We start from the raw sequence: 20,790 nt of genomic DNA, 5'->3' as shown, positions 1-20,790 counted from the left end.
CCACTGTATCTTGGGAGCACGCAAGTCTAAGAACATTGCATGGCTGTTCAGCTTAGTGCGATGCCAGCCATTGTGGTGATTTCCTCTTTCCCCATTCTCCCCCCAAAAATTCACGGATTCAGAAGAAGGCTCCTTCACATTCAAACCTTCACTTCAAGTAAACAGGTTTCAGACTGGTAGCCGTGTTAGTCTATCAGTAGAAAGAACGAGGAGTACTTGTGGCACCTTAGAGACGAACAAATGTATTTGGGCATAAGCTTTTGTGGGCTAAAACTCACTTCATCGGATGCATGCATTGGAAAATAAAGTAGGAAGATATATATACACAGACAACATGAAAAAAATGGGTGTTGCCATACCAACTCTCACAAGACCAATTAATTAAGGTGGGCATACAGGTGGGCATACAGTTAGTATGGCAACATCAATTTTTTCATGTTCTCTGTGTATATATACACCTTCCTACTGTATTTTCCACTGCATGCATCCGATGAAGTGGGGTTTAGCCCACAAAAGCTTATGCCCAAATAAATGTGTTAGTTTCCAAGGTGCCACAAGTACTCCTAGTTTTTTTCAAGTAAACTGGTTTGCCAAGAGGTGGGAAAAATTAACCCCTCCTTCCTCTCCAATCCAGAGGAGAATTTATATCTTTCACCCTGTAAAGGTCCATGGGAACTGCAGGAAGCAGCGGCCAGCACATCCCTGCGGCCCGCCACTTCCTGCAGCTCCCATTGGCCAGGAACAGTGAACCGCGGCCACTGGGAGTTGCGGGGGACCGTGCCTGTGGACAGTCAATGTAAACAAAATGTCTCAAGACCTGTCTGCGGATTACCCTGATGGGCTGCGTGCCAAAGGTTGCCGACCCCTGCAATAAACTCTCCACAGTAAAGTGTGCAACCAACTACAGTAGAAAAAGTGCTCTCTTCATTCCCTATAATTTTGGCCTGGAAAATTAGTTTGCCCTGAAAATTGCCAGATTACTCAAAAAGCAAAGGTTTCTGCAAAGCTTGAAGAAAATACGTAAAACTGTTTTTGGAACAGAGCACTGCCCTGAAGTGGCAGACCCGTATGTTATCTGCTAGACCACAGAGACTCTCATGCAAATTGCTTTAATCTTCTATACTCAGGAAGGTGAACTATAATATGGGGATAATGGTTTCTATCCATTTTTGTGAAGTGATTTGAGATGTAGGGATGTAAAAGTACCATGCAAGTATAAATTATCATCACCCATATTTTTCACTTGGGATAACAGATTCAGTTACTTTGCTGGAAAGCAGTTTAGCTCAGGGAGTTAGGGATGGACTGTGGAATTGGAACCAAGACACCCAGGTTCTTGTCTTGAGACCGGTTTCAGAGTAGCACCCGTGTTAGTCTGTATTCGCAAAAAGAAAAGGAGTACTTGTGGCACCTTAGACACGAACAAATTTATTTGAGCATAAGCTTTCGTGAGCTACAGCTCACTTCATCGGATGCATTCAGTGGAAAATACAGTGGGGAGATTTATATACATAGAGAACATGAAACAATGGATGTTACCATACACACTGTAACAAGAGAGTGATCACTTAAGGTGAGCTATTACCAGCAGGAGAGCGGGTGGAGGAGGGGGACCTTTTGTAGTGATAATCAAGGTGGGCCATTTCCAGCAGTTGACAAGAACATCTGAGGAACAGTGGGGGTTGGGGGGGGAGAAATAAACATGGGCAAATAGTTTTACTTTGTGTAATGACCCATCCACTCCCCGTCTCTATTCAAACCTAAGTTAATTGTATCCAGTTTGCAAATTAATTCCAATTCAGCAGTCTCTCCTTGGAGTCTGTTTCTGAAGTTTTTTCTTTGAAGATTTGCAACTTTTAGGTCTGTAATCGAGCGACCAAAGAGACTGAAGTGTTCTCCAACTGGGTTTTGAATGTTATAATTCTTGACATCTGATTTGTGTCCATTTATTCTTTTGCATAGAGACTGTCCAGTTTGAGCAATGTACATGGCAGAAGGGCATTGCTGGCACATGATGGCATATATCACATTGGTAGATGTGCAGTGAACGAGCCTCTGATAGTGTGGCTGATGTGATTAGGCCCTATTATGGTGTCCCCTGAATAGATTTGTGGACACAGTTGGCAACGGGCTTTGTTGCAAGGATAGGTTCCTGAGTTAGTGGTTCTGTTGTGTGGCGTGTGGTTGCTGGTGAGTATTTGCTTCAGGTTGGGGGGCTGTCTGTAAGGAAGGACTGGCCTGTCTCCCAAGATCTGTGAGAGTGACGGGTAGTCCTTCAGGATAAGCTGTAGATCCTTCAAAAACAGACTCCAACGAGAGACTGCTGAATTGGAATTAATTTGCAAGCTGGATAAATTAATTTAGGCTTGAATAGAGACTGGGAGTGGATGGGTCATTCTACAAAGTAAAACTATTTCCCCATGTTTATTCCCCCCCTCCACCCCCGCACTGTTCCTCAGACGTTCTTGTCAACTGCTGGAAATGGCCCACCTTGATTATCACTACAAAAGGTCCCCCTTCCCCCTCACTCCCTCTGCCCTCCCCCCCCGCCCCCGCTCTCCTGCTGGTAATAGCTCATCTTAAGTGATCACTCTCTTGTTACAGTGTGTATGGTAACACCCATTGTTTCATGTTCTCTATGTATATAAATCTCCTCACTGTATTTTCCACTGAATGCATCCGATGAAGTGAGCTGTAGCTCACGAAAGCTTATGCTCAAATAAATTTGTTAGTCTCTAAGGTGCCACAAGTACTCCTTTTCTTTTTGTCTGGGGACCGACACTTGATACACTATTATTTCTTACCCTTGTCATCAGTGATTGGAGAGAAGATAGGCTGCACTGTACATGCAAACACGGCAAAGTTAACCATGTAGTGAGCATGTTTATCTTGTCAGATGTGCACTGAACAGCACAAAGATCCACAGGAGGTATAATTAATTTGGCCAGCCCTGCTCATTCCTTTAATTTAATGCTCCAGTGACCCTTCCATTATTTAATTTACATAATTTTAAATATATCTTATGTTTACTCTACATTTCTTTTTCTGATCATGGACAAAAATTATAAAAGATAGTTACTTCTACAGCAGCAGAGATATGGAAGTGCTTCAAGAACAAAAAGACAGACCCTGACACAAAAAAAGGCATGAACCTGAAAGGTGCAGAGTGCCCTCAACATCTACTGAAGTCATTTAAGCGTTCTATTTAAAGAATAATAGTAATAATAATTCTCCTAGTGTTCTTTCCTAAGAGTATGAACAAGACTGGTTAATTTTACTGCAACTATTTGGAATCATGGTAAGGGGCAGACAGACTTCAAGTTTATCAAATGCCCACTTGCCAGTGGCAATGAAAAAGTGAACCCTAAGTAGAGTCCAGTGGCAGTACCGAGACAGAGCTCCAGCAACCGTGCTCTCATCACGATGTAGCCCCAACACCTTGTTGCCCATCTTTTGTATCAGTCATCAGCTAACAATTTTAGTCTATTTCTGCACAGGGGGTGTCTGGATAAGTTTTCAATCCTGTGTTATTATTTCAGCATTATTAAAACAATCTTCTTCTAAGGCTTTAGGACCCAATTTGACTCCCACTGAAGTCAACAGAAACTTTCCACCATCTCCAATAGGCATTGGATCAGACCCGTAGTCAGTAATATTTCTTAACACAGCAATACTTCATTATCAGCAGAGGTCCGTGTCGTGATGCTTTCCATTTCCACAAAAGAGATGCGGATATAAGTGTGTTCCAAGAATATAAGCATATTTATATGCCACATGTGAACTTAAATATAAATCCCACACGTTAATTTGCAATGTAAAGAGGTTTTGCAATTGTGTGATACAGAGTTCAGCCAGCGAGCACTGCTATTTTAAAATCACTGCTTCTGAATGCTTCCCTTCCCCCAGTATGATTAGGAAGTAACCATAAATTTGGAGCATTTTTTAAATTAAGTTTTGTCTTCATTTCTCTGTAGGTACAGTGTTTTGCAAAAAAAATACCAGTATTATATATGATGTTTATACTTAGAAACATCACAAATCTAGATTAAAACTTAATTTACAAAAATTATTCTTTCCTGCTAGAGTAACAGTAACACCTCAAGAAAGCAATGGACTCCTGAAATGTCAGAAGTACATTTAAAGCCACACTTGTAGTTTTGTCGTCTCTCATAATTTTCTCATGTGACTCATGATATTTTGTGCTTTTCTTGAAACCCCAGCTCTAGAAGTCATTTAATTACATGAGAATCTGAGCTTTCATGTTGAAAAAAATGCATACCAATGGTAAGTTTCTACCATTTCTGGTTTCAGAGAAAAACTTGAAAAGATTTCAGAGTAGCAGCCGTCTTAGTCTGTATCCGCAAAAAGAAAAGGAGTACTTGTGGCACCTTAGAGACTAACAAATGTATTAGAACATAAGCTTTTGTGAGCTATAGCTCATTTCATCGGATGCATAGAATGGAACATATAGTTATATATACACACACACACACACACACACAGATAAGTTGGAAGTTACCATACAAACTGTGAGAGGCTAATTAGTTAAGATGAGCTATTATCAGCAGGAGAAAAAAACTTTTGTAGTGATAATCAAGATGGCCCATTTAGACAGTTGACAAGAAGGTGTGAGGATACTTAGCTTAAAGAAATAGATTCAATATGTGTAATGACCCAGCCACTCCCAGTCTCTATTCAAACCCAAGTTAATGGTATCTAGTTTGCATATTAATTCAAGCTCAGCAGTTTCTCCTTGGAGTCTGTTAGAGATCCACTTCCTGGACACTACAGTGCTAATAAGCGATGGTCACATAAACACCACCCTACACCAGAAACCTACTAACCACTATGCTTACCTACATGCCTCCAGATTTCATCCAGACCACACCACACGATCCATTGTCTACAGCCAAGCTCTATGACACAACCACATTTGCTCCAACCCCTCAGACAGAGACAAACACCTACAAGATCTCTATCAAGCATTCTTACAACTACAATACCCACCTGCTGAAGTCAAGAACCAGACTGACAAAGCCAGAAGAATACCCAGAAGTTACCTACTACAGGACAGGCCCAACGAAGAAAATAACAGAACGCCACTAGCCATCACCTTCAGCCCCCAACTAAAACATCTCTCCAGCGCATCATCAAGGATCTACAACCTATCCTGAAGGATGACCCATCACTCTCGCAGATCTTGGGAGACAGGCCAGTCCTTTCCTTACAGACAGCCCCCCAACCTGAAGCAAATACTCATCAGCAACCACACACCACACAACAGAACCACTAACCCAGGAACTTATCCTTGCAACAAAGCCAGTTGCCAACTGTGTCCACATATCTATTCAGGGGACACCATCATAGGGCCTAATCACATCAGCCACACTATCAGAGGCTCGTTCACCTGCACATCTACCAATGCGATATATGCCATCATGCGCCAGCAATGCCCCTCTGCCATGTACATTGGCCAAGCTGGACAGTCTCTACGTAAAAGAATAAATGGACACAAATCAGATGTCAAGAATTATAACATTCAAAACCCAGTCGGAGAACACTTCAATCTCTTTGGTCACTCGATTACAGACCTAAAAGTGGCAATTCTTCAACAAAAAAAACTTCAGAAACAGACTCCCAGGAGAGACTGCTGAATTGGAATTAATTTGCAAACTGGATAAATTAACTTAGGCTTGAAAAAGACTGGGAGTGGATGGGTCATTACGCAAAGTAAAACTATTTCCCCATGTTATTCTCCCCTCCCCCCCCCACTGTTCCTTCGATGTGCTTGTCAACTGCTGGAAATGGCCCACCTTGATTATCACTACAAAAAGTATACGATGAAGTGAGCTGTAGCTCACGAAAGCTTATGCTCAAATAAATTTGTTAGTCTCTAAGGTGCCACATGTCCTTGTCATAAATATAAAGGGAAGGGTAAACCCCTTTGAAATCCCTCCTGGCCAGGGGAAAGCTCCTCTCACCTGTAAAGGGTTAAGAAGCTAAAGGTAACCTCGCTGGCACCTGACCAAAATGACCAATGAGGAGACAAGATACTTTCAAAAGCTGGGAGGAGGGAGAGAAACAAAGGGTCTGTGTGTCTGTCTATAGTCTGTCTTTGTCGGGGATAGACCAGGAATGGAGTCTTAGAACTTTTAGTAAGTAATCTAGCTAGGTATGTGTTAGATTATGATTTCTTTAAATGGCTGAGAAAAGAATTGTGCTGAATAGAATAACTATTTCTGTCTGTGTATCTTTTTTGTAACTTAAGGTTTTGCCTAGAGGGGTTCTCTATGTTTTTGAATCTAATTACCCTGTAAGATATCTACCATCCTGATTTTACAGGGGGGATTTCTTCATTTCTATTTACTTCTATTTTTATTAAAAGTCTTCTTGTAAGTAACTGAATGCTTTTTCATTGTTCTCAGATCCAAGGGTTTGGGTCTGTGGTCACCTATGCAAATTGGTGAGGCTTTTTATCCAACATTTCCCAGGAGAGGGGGGGTGCAAGTGTTGGGAGGATTGTTCATTGTTCTTAAGATCCAAGGGTCTGGGTCTATAGTCACCTAGGCAAATTGGTGAGGCTTTTTACCAAACCTTGTCCAGGAAGTGGGGTGCAAGGTTTTGGGAAGTATTTTGGGGGGAAGGACGCATCCAAACAGCTCTTCCCCAGTAACCAGTATTAGTTTGGTGGTGGTAGCGGCCAGTCCAAGGACAACGGGGGGAATATTTTGTACCTTGGGGAAGTTTTGACCTAAGCTGGTAAAGATAAGCTTAGGAGGTTTTTCATGCAGGTCCCCACATCTGTACCCTAGAGTTCAGAGTGGGGGAGGAACCTTGGCAGTCCTCCTTTTATTTTTGCGGATACAAACTAACACGGTTGCTACTCTGAATACTGTTACAGTGTGTATGGTAACACCCATTGTTTCATGTTCTCTGTGTATATAAAATCTCCCCCTCTGTATTTTCCACTGCATACATAAGATTTCGTGAGCTACAGCTCACTTCATCGGATGCCACAAGTACTCCTCTTCTTTTAGCGTATACAGATTAACAGGGCTGCTACTCTGAAACTTGGGTCTGAATAGAGACTGGGAGTGGCTGGGTCATTACACATATTGAATCTATTTCCTTAAGGTAAGTATCCTTCTTGTCAACTGTCTAAATGGGCCATCTTGATTATCACTACAAAAGTTTTTTTCCTCCTGCTGATAATAGCTCATCATAACTAATTACAGGTTTCAGAGTAGCAGCCGTGTTAGTCTGTATTTGCAAAAAGAAAAGGAGGACTTTTGGCACCTTAGACACTAACCAATTTATTTGAGCATAAGCTTTCGTGAGCTACAGCTCACTTCATCGAATGCATTCAATGGAAAATACAGTGGGGAGATTTTATATACGCAGAGAACATGAAACAATGGGTGTTACTATACACACTGTAACCAGAGTGATCACTTAAGGTGAGCTATTACAGCGGGGGGGGGGAGGGGGCGGTGGGGGACCTTTTGTAGCGATAATCAAGATGGGCCATTTCCAGCAGCTGACAAGAACGTCTGAGGAACAGTGGGGGGTGGAGGGGGAGAAATAAACATGGGGAAATAGTTTTACTTTGTGTAATGACCCATCCACTCCCAGTCTCTATTCAAGCCTAAGTTAACTGTATCCAGCACTCTCTCCTTGGAGTCTGTTTCTGAATTTTTTTTGTTGAAGATTTGCAACTTTTAGATCTGTAATCGAGTGACCAAAGAGATTGAAGTGTTCTCCAACTGGAGTGGGCTGGGGGGGCGGGGGGGGGGGGGGAACATGACCTGGATTTGTGCTGGAAATGGCCCAACTTGATTATCATACACATTGTAAGGAGAGTGATCACTTTAGATAAGCTATTACCAGCAGGAGAGTGGGGTGGGGGGAGAGAAAACGTTTTGTAGTGGTAAACACCCATTTTTTCATGCTTTGTGTGTATAAAAAGATCTTCTATACTTTCCACAGTATGCATCTGATGAAGTGAGTTGTAGCTCACGAAAGTTTATGCTCAAATAAATTGGTTAGTCTCTAAGGTGCCACAAGTACTCCTTTTCTTTTTGCAAATACAGACTAACATGGCTGCTACTCTGAAACCTTTTTGAATGTTATCATTCTTGACGTCTGATTTGTGTCCATTTATTCTTTTACACAGAGACTGTCTAGTTTGACCAATGTACATGGCAGAGGGGCATTGCTGGCACATGATGGCATATATCACATTGGTAGATATGCAGGTGAACGAGCCTCTGATAGTGTGGCTGATGTGATTAGGCCCTATGCCTCTCACAGTTTGTATGGTAACTTCCAACTTATCTGTGTGTGTGTGTGTGTGTATATATATATATATATATAAAACCACACATGTATCTTACTATATGTTCCATTCGATGCATCCAATGAAGTGAGCTGTAGCTCATGAAAGCTTATGCTCTAATACATCTGTTCGTCTCTAAGGTGCCACAAGTACTCCTGTTCCTTTTTCTTGAAAAGATTAACCCCAAATGCTTAAAAGACAGATGACAAATAAAAAAAGCCAAATCGTGTATATTTGGGGTTTTAATGCTTGGGAATACTGTACTAGGAGCATTAATAAGGTGTTCTTCAAAAAAAGAGAGCCACTGATGGTGATAAGACAACATCGAAACACCAATTTACATAGGGTTGATATGAAAGACTATATTTAACTTTGAACAATTAACCAATAAATCTACTTAGATTTGCAATTTAGGATTCCTGCACTGAATGGTCAACATTTATACCCTCAATGGAGTGTGGTTCAAAGAACAGATTTTAATCTAACTTTCTATCTTGAATTTTTCATACAGAAAGCATCACGTACAGCTATATAGCACAGTTAAACAACTAAATGCATCCAATGAAGTGAGCTGTAGCTCACGAAAGCTTATGCTCAAATAAATTTGTTTGTCTCTAAGGTGCCACAAGTACTCCTTTTCTTTTTGCAAATACAGACTAACAGCTGCTACTCTGAAACCAGTTAAACAACTGTGTAGTGGGTGGATTCTGCATGTAACAGTGATGTCTTCTAAGAGAGCTGCTACAAGCTACCAAACCATGTGTCAGAGGTCAAAGTTTGGAATGTCTCTCATGTGACAGCAGTATCCTTTCAGGCTAAGATTAAAAATAATTTTGTACATATTGACCCTGTTCTGAAATTCTTTATAATTACGTCCAAAGGAGAATTGACTCAGTACAGTAAATGTGTGTATTAACATCTAGACAACTCGTTTTGCAATTGTGTTAATCACTTCTACGTATCAAAGTACCTCACATTAAATAACAGAAAAAGTAGGATAAATAATTAAACTACATTAATGTAGTCAAACTAGAAAATATAGCGTTAGGTCTACTCAGTTGTCCTACCAGGATCTTCAAAGATGTAAACGAAAGTAAAAGTTATAAAGTCTATACTTCACCCAAAGTAATCCCCCAGCTAGAACGTGACATATAGGGGCAGAGGCCAACTGATCAGAAGTGTCAGAACTCCCACCATCCTCAGTTACTCAATATTCAATTTAATGTTAAATAGCCCTTAAATTATTACTGAAAACAAACATTTCTTTGAAATTCCTGACATACCTAAGACAAACTTTCATTTTGAAAACTAAGGCCCAAATCCTACAACAATGATGTGTGTGTTTAATTTTGACTCAGTGGAACTTGTGCATGTAAATAAAGTTATGCATGTGCATAACTGTCAGCAGATCCAGGATCAAAGAGAGAACCATGAAAGGAGGAGCCTATTTCAGGGGTTCTCAAACATTTTCATAGCATGGACTAAAATATGTTTGAGAGATTTTCTCATGCACCATCTCCCCTCCCATTCACATTACATTGCTGGGGCAACCATAGCAATTGTTTATGTAGACAGATAACATAACCAACTATATAAAATATTTTGATAGTCTTTTAATCAAATTTAGCAGCCAGAAGTAAGGACAGTTAACATGTTACCAAACCACATTCCCAAACAGACAATTAGCATGGACCTCAGTTTGACAGCTACTGGTTTAGAGTTCATCCTAGAAAGGGTTCATTCCCTCCCCGGCCCCATTTTTTTAAAATTAGACTATGAACAGGTCTTCATTCGTACTACACTGTAAAACTTCTGCAGTTTATTAGTGTATCATTGGACCTTTTCCAATTTCTATCATCAAACAACATGTAAAATTACACATGAAAATAAACCATGCAGATGTTTACAACAGACTGAATGTTTACCAACAGATAAAAGGAGCAGGCTCCTCAGGAACTAAGAAAAAAAAAATCTCCCCAAATCTGCAGCAAAATTCTTGACCGTGTCACAGGCCAATGGCAAGACATTGGAATGAGAGCTCAGAAAGAACACTACAGAGAGGAGAATAGAGAAGATGGGGAAGGAATGAATAAGAAACAGGTAGATGCTTTAATCTAATGGTATTTATTCTACCACAGATGTGCCAGAAATTGAGACTTAAATCAGTCCCCCCCACTCCCTGGACAGGAAGTGCTACAGAAGTAGAGCTTGCAATCATTATGAGCTGGGGAGGAAAGCAGAATGCATTATGTCCTCTCTCCCATGTCCCGTTTCCTAGACCAGTAATGAGCTCTGAAGGAATCAATATCCAGAACTCATCTGTCAGAAGTAAAGGCCTCCTCACCTCAGGAGATCTGAAGGAGTGCAAAGAGAAATCCCAGGGAACTTTACAAGCACAAGAAAAAAGTAACTAGACAAGACTTCTCACACTCCCTCACCATCACAGAAGAGACCCATTTCTCATAACCTAGTTAATCATCTAGATTGCATTCCTAGCCTATGCTAAGCTATGAAGACTCTCTCCTCAGGCCCTACGCACCAGCACTCTCAGCTATCTTTGACACATCACTGACTTCCTGAGGAAACTACAATCCATCTGTGATCTTCCAGAAAACACCATCCTGGCCCCTATGGATGCAGAAGCCCTCTACACCAACATTCCACACAAAGATGGAATACAAGCAGCCAGGAACTGTATCCCCGATAATGTCACGGCAAACCTGGTGGCTAAACTTTGTGACTTCGTCCTCACCCACAACTATTGCACATTTGGGGACAATGTATACCTTCAAGTCAGCAGCACTACTATGGGTACCCGCATGGCCCCACAGTATGCCAACATTTTTAGGCTGACTTAAAACAACACTTCCTCAGCTCTGATCCCCTAACGCCCCTACTCTACTAGCGCTACGTTGACAACAGCTTCATCATCTGGACCCATGAAAAAGAAGCCCTTGAGGAATTCCACCATGATTTCAACAATTTCCATCCCACCATCAACCGCAGCCTGGACCAGTCCACACAAGAGATCCACTTCCTGGACACTACAATGCTAATAAACAATGGTCACATAAACACCACCCTATACCGGAAACCTACTGACCGCTATACTTACCTACGTGCCTCCCACTTTCATCCAGACCACACCACACGATCCATTGTCTATAGCCAAGCTCTACGATACAACCACATTTGCTCCAACCCCTCAGACAGAGACAAACACCTATAGGATCTCTATCAAGCATTCTTACAACTACAATACCCACCTGCTGAAGTGAAAAAAACAGATTGACAGAGTGTAGCGGGGTGAGCACCCGCTCCAGCCCTGAGGGAGTTGGAAAAACCCTGCAGAGGGCTGGGGAAGGGAGCAAAACCCCAGCTGATCGGGGGAAGTGGTGGCAGCTGGAGGCCATGCCCCAGTCAGGGCCCAGCTGGCTCTATAAAGTTTGAGCCAGAAGTTCCAGTAGAGACTCTCTCTAGCTTGGGGAGAGAGGGACCTGGCTACAAGGGCTGAGAAAGTACCTAGATTGGGAGCAGGGCTGGGGAAGGCCAAGGGAGCCGGGGAGCTCGGGCCTAGGAAAGCCCCAGGCTGCAGACCTGGGAAGGCCTATTAGGTACAGGGGTTGCAGGGGCAGCCACGGGTAGGCAGAGGCAGCAGGTCCAAACCCCTTTGCCTGTGATGAGGGCCTTATACTGCAGTCTTCCACAAGAAGCAGGAACTAGCTGGTGACTGGCAGTAGCCTAAGACTGAGGCAAGATGGAGATAGTGGGTGGGGGTTCACCTGAGAGGGGGAGACCCAGAACTGTGGGGGTACTGCCAGGGGGTAGCACGCAAAACAAGTGCACCAGGAGGGACACGGGGGCCAGGGGCGGTGAGACACCAGCCTGAAGGAGGCGCTCCAGAGGCTGGACGCTAATTCCTCGAGATGACCAGCAGGCGGCGCTGCCGGGTGAGTCTGCGCCCCATGACAGAGAGCCAGAAGAGTACCCAGAAGACACCTACTACAGGACAGGCCCAACAAAGAAAGTAACAGAACGCCACTAGCCATCACCTTCAGCCCCCAACTAAAACCTCTCCAGCACGTCAAAGATCTACAACCTATCCTGAAGGACGATCCCCCACTCTCTCAGATCTTGGGAGACAGGCCAGTCCTTGCTTACAGACAGCCCCCCAACCTGAAGCAAATACTCATCAGCAACCACACAACAAAAACACTAACCCAGGAACCTATCCTTGCAACAAAGCCCGTTGCCAACTGTGTCCACATATCTATTCAGAGGACACCATCATAGGGCCTAATCACATCAGCCACACTATCAGAGGCTCATTCATCTGCACATCTACCAATGTGATTATGCCAACATGTGCCAGCAATGCCCCTCTGCCATCTACACTGGCCAAACTGGATAGTCTCTACGCAAAATAAATGGATACAAATCAGACGTCAAGAATTATAACATTCAAAAACCAGTCGGAGAACACTTCAACCTCCCATGACACTCAATTACAGACCTAAAAGTCGCAATTATTCAACAAAAAATCTTCAAAAACAGACTCCAACGAGAAACAGCAGAACTGGAATTAATCTGCAAACTAGACACCATTAAATTAGGCTTGAATAAAGACTGGGAGTGGATGAGTCATTACACTAACTAAAAACTATTTCCCCACGCTAATTTTCCCCCTACTATTACTCACACCTTCTTGTCAACTGTTTGAAATGGGCCATCCTGATTATCACTACAAACATTGTTTTTTTTTCCTCCTGCTGATAATATCCCACCTTAACCAACTAGTCTCGTTAAGAGTTGGTATGGCAACCCCCATTTTTTCATTCTCTCTCTTTCTCTAGAAGATACAATAGGAATACAATAGGAAGATTCTCTCTCTCTCTTTCTCTAGAGAAAGAGAGAATCTTCCTATTGTATTTTCCACTGCATGCATCTGATGAAGTGGGCTTTAGCCCATGAAAGCTTATGCTCAAATAAATTTGTTAATCTCTAAGGTGCCACAAGTACTCCTCGTTCTTTTGTTGATAGACTAACATGGCTACCACTCTGTAGCCTATGCAAGTTTCTTCTCTTCTAGAAAGAGGAGAAATTCAAATGCCACCCTTATCTGTTTGCTGTATCTTCGCAGAGTAGAAATGATGAAAATGATAGCAATGCCTTAAATATTTATACTGTTACCTCTGATATGTGGTAGCACTGCTCCACGTTACACAGTCTCAATCCTCTCTTCAGACATATGTGCCTGTATCTTGTAATTCTGATACTTTGTTTTTTCTTGCATATGCAACTCCAACCAGCATATTTATGGAAAGGTTTGGGCGGAAGCAAAGGGGGAGTTAAACATAAGAACTGCCAGACTGGATCAGACCCCAGGTCCATCCAGTCCAGTTTTCTGTCTCTGACAATGGGCAGAACCACTTGTTTCAGAGGAGAACCTAGTAATAAGCAGATGTGCAACAGTCTGCCCTCATATTAGGTCTCCTTCTAACGCATTCTAGTTAAAGACTGGCTTTTTGGCAGGTGGTTGTGAGACGGGAAAGAAAGATTAATCAATGCAATTTACTTAACATTTTCAGTTTTGCTAAATCATCTTCATCACTTATATTCAGCCCCTCACAGAGAGCTGCTACTTCCTCCAAAAGGTTTTATGGATATACACAGACTGTCACCCACATCCTGCCTGTTGCTCTGCAAGAGAGAAGTTAAGATAGATTTATATCACGAAAACTGAAAAAGAGGGCACACCGTAGTAAGTCTAAATTGATGCCAGATTTTGGGCCTTTCTCCTTCAAATAATAATAAAACCTAGCTCTAATACAGTGCTTTTCATTAGATGCTCTCAAAATGCCTTACAAAATGAGGTCAGCATCATTAACTCCCATTTCCAGCTGGGGAAACTGAGGCACAGAGCAGTGACATGACTTGCCCAGGGTCATCCAGAATGCCAGTGGCAGAGCTGGGAACAGAACCTAGGTTTTGCTGAGTCCAAGCCAGTGTCCTATACACTAGGCCATATTGCCTAAGGGTGCAATTCCACTGTGATCAATATCTGATTCACACATCTCTTAGTTAATGTTAACTACCACTGCAAGCTTTTAATCATGCAGAATAGAGAAACTGACATTCTGAATGGATGTCTGGTACAAAGAAAGTTTGTCATTATTTTTTCCTATGAACTAATCAATACGAGAGAGAGAGAGAGAGAGAGAGAGAGAGAGAATGTTCACTACTATTTTTCACACATTTACTAGGAATAATGAAGATATATTGCCTAGACAAACCGAGTACCACTGTGACGCATCTGTGACAGGGATGTAAATATCGTTTTAAAAGTTAACCGTTTAAACTATTAAAATTATATCGTTTAACTGGTTAACTGATTAAAGGGAGAGGGGCAGGGACTAGGGCAGCGGGTTGGGCTGGCCCAGGGCTGCTCCGGCTGGCGCGGCTAGGGGTTAACGGTTAGGGTGGGTTAACGGTAAAACTAATGCTTACCGGTTAACCATAAAACTAATGCTTACCGGTTAACCGTTGAATATTTTACATCACTAATTTGTGACTTTTTTTTTTCTTTTAATGAGCCAAACTGACTGGTAAAATGATTCTGTATAGTCTCCAGCCACCTTTAAAAAAATATGATAAGAAATATCTGTAGAATAAATTTGCAATCACTAAACAGCTCCATAGCAAACTATTGTTTTCATTTAAAAACTGTTGTACCTTATAACTTGCTTCCTCTTTTCTTTCTACACATGCAGTTTAGGATTAAAATAAACTTTTGATGCAACTCTGATTACTGTTCTTCCTGGGTGGGGGAGGAGCGGGACTCAAACTTGTAAGTAGCCATATTAAAGGTTTTTGATCAGCCTCTCAAATATTTAATGTCAAGGCAAATATACAAGTACATAAAAGTCTCAGTGATAGCTTAAGTTCATTGATACAAAGGAAAAATATATTCCACTGGGATGAGTTTTAATGGTTTTCAACCACAAATTTAACAACTAAAATCTGCTACAAACATGTAAGTAGCGCAAGTGCAGATGTAATCAAGAAGACTTGGAATATCAACATTTCTTTAGCTGGACACCTCACATTCACTGCTACTGCAAATCAGAGATGTGTTACTTAAACGTTGTTTAGCATGAAGATATTAGCACCATCATGAAACACTTATGGCTCTGAATCTGCAAGCACTTGCATGTACAGTATGTGTTCCTTTACTCAGCAAGCAGTCCCACTGAGTTAAACATGTCCAACCTATCATCTAACCTCTGTGTTGCTTCACGTGAACAAGCAGGCTTCCCAACGTAGAAATGTCTATTCCACGCCCATGCAGTGTTTGATTATATCCTGTACCCTTACTCTGACATCTTGACCAGAGGCCAGTACAATTATTCACACTGGGGCATCTTTTACCTTTTACAACAACCTGACAGAGTGTTCCTCTTTGATCCAGTCTTTCCTTAGGCTACATGCTTAGCATATTGTCTAAATCAGCCATGATAGTGAGGTATTGCCTAATTTTTACATTTTTGGACGGAGGGATTGAGAAAGGGGTTAGCTGTTACATCTCATGCTTTGTTTCTGGCATAATCCCCAATGAAGAAACACTAGGGGTGAATCTGACTAAGTATTTGGACAGACATCTAAGCATTTAGCTCCTCCTTTACTACCATGCCCACATATAGGTTGGTGATATGTTCAAAGCCACTTCACATGCAGAGTGTGAGTATATATTTCTCTGTACCTAAAAATTCCTCATCCAGCCCAATATGCAAATACTTTCCTGGCTTTTTTTCTTGCCCAGGATTCAGCATCTAGATCCACAAAGCTATTTAAACTCCTAACTTCCTCTGTGGATCTGGTGCTAGGCGGGTGTGGAATTTTTCATGCAGAGGGTAGAAAATAATGAGATTTGTTTTTCAAACTATGTAGGATCAGGCCTTTATGGATTTTCCCTCTCATATTTCTTTACACTGCAAAAGCAGGTGAGCGTCCAGTGTTCGCAGGATGAGAGAATGGCTGGTGTTCCCACAATACCTAGCGTATGTGCTATCCTTGGATGAGCTAGCCAATGCATATATTGGATTCCCACTATTATGTGATAAAGTGCCAAGTTAAAATATGAATATCATAGAATATCAGGGTTGGAAGGGATCTCAGGAGGTCATCTAGTCCAACCCGCTGCTCAAAGCAGGGCCAATCCCCAGTTTTTGCCCCAGATCCCTAAATGGCCCCCTCAAGGATTGAACTCACAACCCTGGGTTTCGCAGGCCAATACTCGACCCACTGAGCTATCGCTCCCCCCAATATTATTAATACATACTTTTTTTTAAAAAAAATAGGTATCCTTCACAGCGAAGGCTGCTGAACACCTTCAAATCACCAGAAAAAGTCACTACAGGTTGCTTTGCCAGCATACCTGAGGTTCCTTTTCCATATGAAAATGTCAATGGGTCCATCAAAGGGTGCATACAAGCAAGCCCCTTTCTCAGTTCTTCCCCCATCCTGCATTGCACCCACTTATTTTTTATTGCACCCCGTGCCCCTCACGCCCATTTACTACACTGTAAGAGAGAGAGGCCTTGCCTGCAACAGGCTCTCTCAGCCCTTCTCCCACCTATACGGGGTACATAAGCAGTGTGGTCTGGGCCCAGTGCAAACACGCGTGGCACAGAGCTGCAGAGCTGGTGTGTGCGGCTCTCGGGGCCCAGCAGTGCAAGGAGCTGATATTTCACACCACGCTCAGCCCCAGGCCAGCCTTCCCAGGGACCCGCCCGCTCCTATCAGCCCCAGCAGCATGCAGGGCTCAGATCTCACCCGCCCTGGGCGTGCTGCAGCGCCAGGTGCACGGACGCTCTCGGGCCCAGGCTCCCAGCCGCTGCCTTGCAGGCTCGGCTGCTCTCAGGGGCGTGAATGGCTGCAGAGCTCGGCCGCACCCCCTGGGGAGAGCGCGCGGACGCCTCCCCCGGGGGTGCCCGGCCAGAGCCAGGCGGGCGGCTGCAGACAAAGGGACGAGGCCGCGAGCTGCCAGGGCGCCCAGCCCCACGTGCTGCTCCGGGCTGGCTCTTGAGGGGCCGCCCGCGCCACACCTGCGCCACGGGCAGCCCCCGAGCAGAGGAGCGCCCGGGCGGGCTGCCCCCTGCGCTCACTCACCAGCGGTAGCAGCCCTCGCTGGCTTCCAGGGTGAAGTTGATCCTGGTGCTCCGGGCGAAGGGCAGCAGCACTTTGGGGATGTTCAGCTTGGAGGCCACGGAGAAGGGCGGCGGCGGCAGCAGCAGGAGAAGCAGCAGCAGCGCCCGGGGCGAAGGGGCAGCGAGCTGGGCCATTCTCCCTGCCCGCGCCCGGGGGACTGGGGAGGGCTGCAGGTAGGGAGGGGGGTCAGGCGGGATGCGGGGCCCCCAGCCGGGGAAAGGTCTCCGGCTACAAAGTGGCCTAGCCGTGGCCAAAACGCTTGTTATCAGGCGGCGCGTGTGTGGGGCAGGGGCAGGGGATGAGCCCAGCTGCACCGGGACCAAGAGGCACCGGGGTGGCCGCGGCGCCCGCTGGAGGCTCCGAACCTTTCGCCAGAATCACAATCACCCGCCTTGTGCTGCTATTCGAGGGACGTCAGCGGCCGGGGAAGGGGAAACCGGGCCCGAGGCGGTGGGGCGGGGCCGTGTGCCTCGGGGGCGGGCGCTCAGCCGCAGGCGGGGAGAGCAGCCGCAAGTGCTGCTGCAAAAAGCGAATGTCACATGGTAGTTCCTGGCGACCAGCGAGTCCCATCACCCCCGGCAGCAGCAGGCAGTTTTTGTTTCACTTTCAGGTGGTCCTGGAGCGTAGGCGCTTGGGTCTCTCCAGCCTTGAAGGCTGGCTGTGGCAACCCATCCCAGTAAGGGATGAAAGGAAATCTAAGGGCAGCCTAAATTAGGAGTCGGACAGGTGTCCCTGGGTTTTTGCATAATAATTGTGGTGTGTGGCGCTGTGCCACTTTAGTGGGGGAAGCTCAGGAACAGAGCATCTGGTTTTTTTTACAAAGGCGGTGAGCACCTGCAGCTCTGGTTGACTTCACTTGGAGTTCTAAGTGCCCAGAAGTCTTCGAAATCAGGCCCAAAGTGACTTGCTCAGGGTCACCAAACGGATGGGAGCAGAGCCCAGGTTTCCTGATGTAGTTTGGTCCATGCTACCTTCCCTCTTAATAATAATTTCATTTGTAGATCTCAAAGCATTTTACAAACGTTGATTAAGCCTCCAAACTCACCCATCCTTGTGTCCTCTGCGGCAGAATAATCTCATAAAGCTATTTACTGTGAACACAACGCACACAGTCATTCATATCCCATTTTGCCACACTGCACATGGGGATTTTTTTTCACATTTAGCCATATCTATCACACTGTTAGTCTACACATCTATGTCGATTCATGTTTATATTTAGTAGAATTAGTCCTTTGGCACTCATTATGGCCTTTAGGAAACACCTTGCACTGAGTCAGTGGGAAAAGAGGAATTATCACTACCCAAATATGGGCCATTAGATATCTCAATTTAGAGAAGCAATTTTTCTGCAAAAGACATTCCAGAAGGGAAGACTAAGGTAGGAATGTGATATATCACAATTTTACTGGTGGGGAAATTGAAGCAGAGAGAAATTTAAATTATTGACTAATGTCCTAGTGTGTCAGCAGCAGAACATTAAGGAACCCAGAAGTCCTGCTTTCCCTACCTTGTTCCGACTGCCCAAACATTAAATAATATAGGGTTATTTTTCCATGTTTCTATAATTTAACAAACAAAAGTTATATTTTGTGACAGTTAAGGTTGTGTCAGGACACACCACATCCAAAAACCTTAAAAGCATGTAAATAAAGCAGTGATTCTCAAACTTTTTTTACTGGTGACCCCTTTCACATAGCAAACCTCTGAGTGTGACCCCCCACCCCATCAACTGAAATGCTTTTTAATATATTTAAAACCATTATAAATGCTGGAGGCAAGGCAGAGTTTGGAGTGGAGGCTGACAATTCGTGACCCCCCCATGTAAGAACCTTCCGATCCCTGGATGGGTCCTGACCCCCAGTTTGAGAACCCCTGAAATAAAGGAAAAGATGTGCATTCCTCTCAGACTTCATGTTGCATACACCACTACACCACTGGCTACTTTGCCAGTGCTCCATGAGGCTTTTGGTTTTATTGCCAACAGATAGACAAGAGCAAATATGTAGCCCAGCTTCATCCAACATTTTACTCTAGTGCAAAACCTTAATGGTAACTTCAGCTGTGTTAAGGCAAAATAACTTGCCAGTTGTGTATGTATCTCTGAATCAGCACATGAGGAACAACAATGTAGCAGGTAATGACTGCCCATTCTGGAAGATGATGATTGCAAGATCTGTTTCCCATAACATGTTTAAGATATTTAGGTCAAACTGTTGGCTCAGAAAACTTGCTGACATATTTGAAGCTCTATCTGAAGCCCAGGCTGTGCTAGTGAGGATATTCCCGTTCAATAGTATGTGTGGAGAGTACATTTTTTTCCAGAACTATTGAATAGTATCCTTTTAGCTTAAAATATGTCCATAGCTGTATCAAAGGTAGCTGCAGTTCCTACTACAGACTGGCAAAGGTTTAATCTCATCATTGGCCACATTCATGCCTGGTGTAACTCCACTGATTTCAGTGTAATTACACCAAGGGAGAATTTGTCATAAAAAGGGGGCTTGCCAATCTGGAGAAGAGGATTCAGCCAGAGTGAGGCTTGTTGAGACCAAAATAGAGTGGAATTCATCATGCCAGCAGCCTGCTTCCAAAGATTATGGGTGCTCTGCATGAAGCTAGTTGATAATGACATTCATTGCATATTCAGACAACATTTTCTCAAATCCTTTCACCTCCAATAAAGCCTCAGCATCCAGATTTGAAATATAACTGCTAAATATCTGAATATGAAGCCAGTGCAATTCAGTGAATAAATTATGGCACCTTAGAGACTAACCAATTTATTTGAGCATAAGCTTTCGTGAGCTACAGCTCACTTCATCGGATGCATACTGTGGAAACTGCAGAAGACATTATATACACAGAGACCATGAAACAATACCTCCTCCCACCCCACTCTCCTGCTGGTAATAGCTTATCTAAAGTGATCACTCTCCTTACATTTACTCAAGAAACTTCCTGAAAAAGCACAAGATCAAATCCGCACAGACACACCCCTGGAACCCTGACCTGGGATATTCTATCTACTACCCAAGATCCATAAACCTGGAAATCCTGGGCGCCCCATCATCTCAGGCATTGGCACCCTGACAGCAGGATTGTCTGGCTATGTAGACTCCTTCCTCACGCCCTACACTACCAGCACTCCCAGCTACCTTCGAGACACCACTGACTTCCTGAGGAAACTACAATCCATCGGTGATCTTCCTGATAACACCATCCTGGCCACTATGGATGTAGAAGCC

At 43.7% G+C, this 20,790-nt stretch overlaps 1 protein-coding gene across 2 annotated transcripts in view; it reads right to left on the bottom strand.

Annotated features, from left to right (window-relative positions):
* The window catches only part of NUP210 (nucleoporin 210), a 120,933-nt gene extending 102,987 nt beyond the window's left edge, over positions 1-17,946 (bottom strand). For both annotated transcript variants that reach the window (XM_077821183.1, XM_077821184.1), the window contains exon 1: positions 17,504-17,946. In XM_077821183.1, the coding sequence (XP_077677309.1) occupies positions 17,504-17,676 (173 nt within the window). In that variant the 5' untranslated portion in view covers positions 17,677-17,946. The remainder of the gene's footprint in view (positions 1-17,503) is intronic.
* Positions 17,947-20,790: the final 2,844 nt, after the last annotated feature.

This window comes from Eretmochelys imbricata, chromosome 7 (genome assembly GCF_965152235.1).
Source record: "Eretmochelys imbricata isolate rEreImb1 chromosome 7, rEreImb1.hap1, whole genome shotgun sequence".
Classification (NCBI taxonomy): Eukaryota; Metazoa; Chordata; order Testudines; family Cheloniidae; genus Eretmochelys; species Eretmochelys imbricata.
The sequence above is the reverse complement of the archived record's forward strand: the minus strand, read 5'-3'. Positions and strand labels throughout refer to the sequence as shown.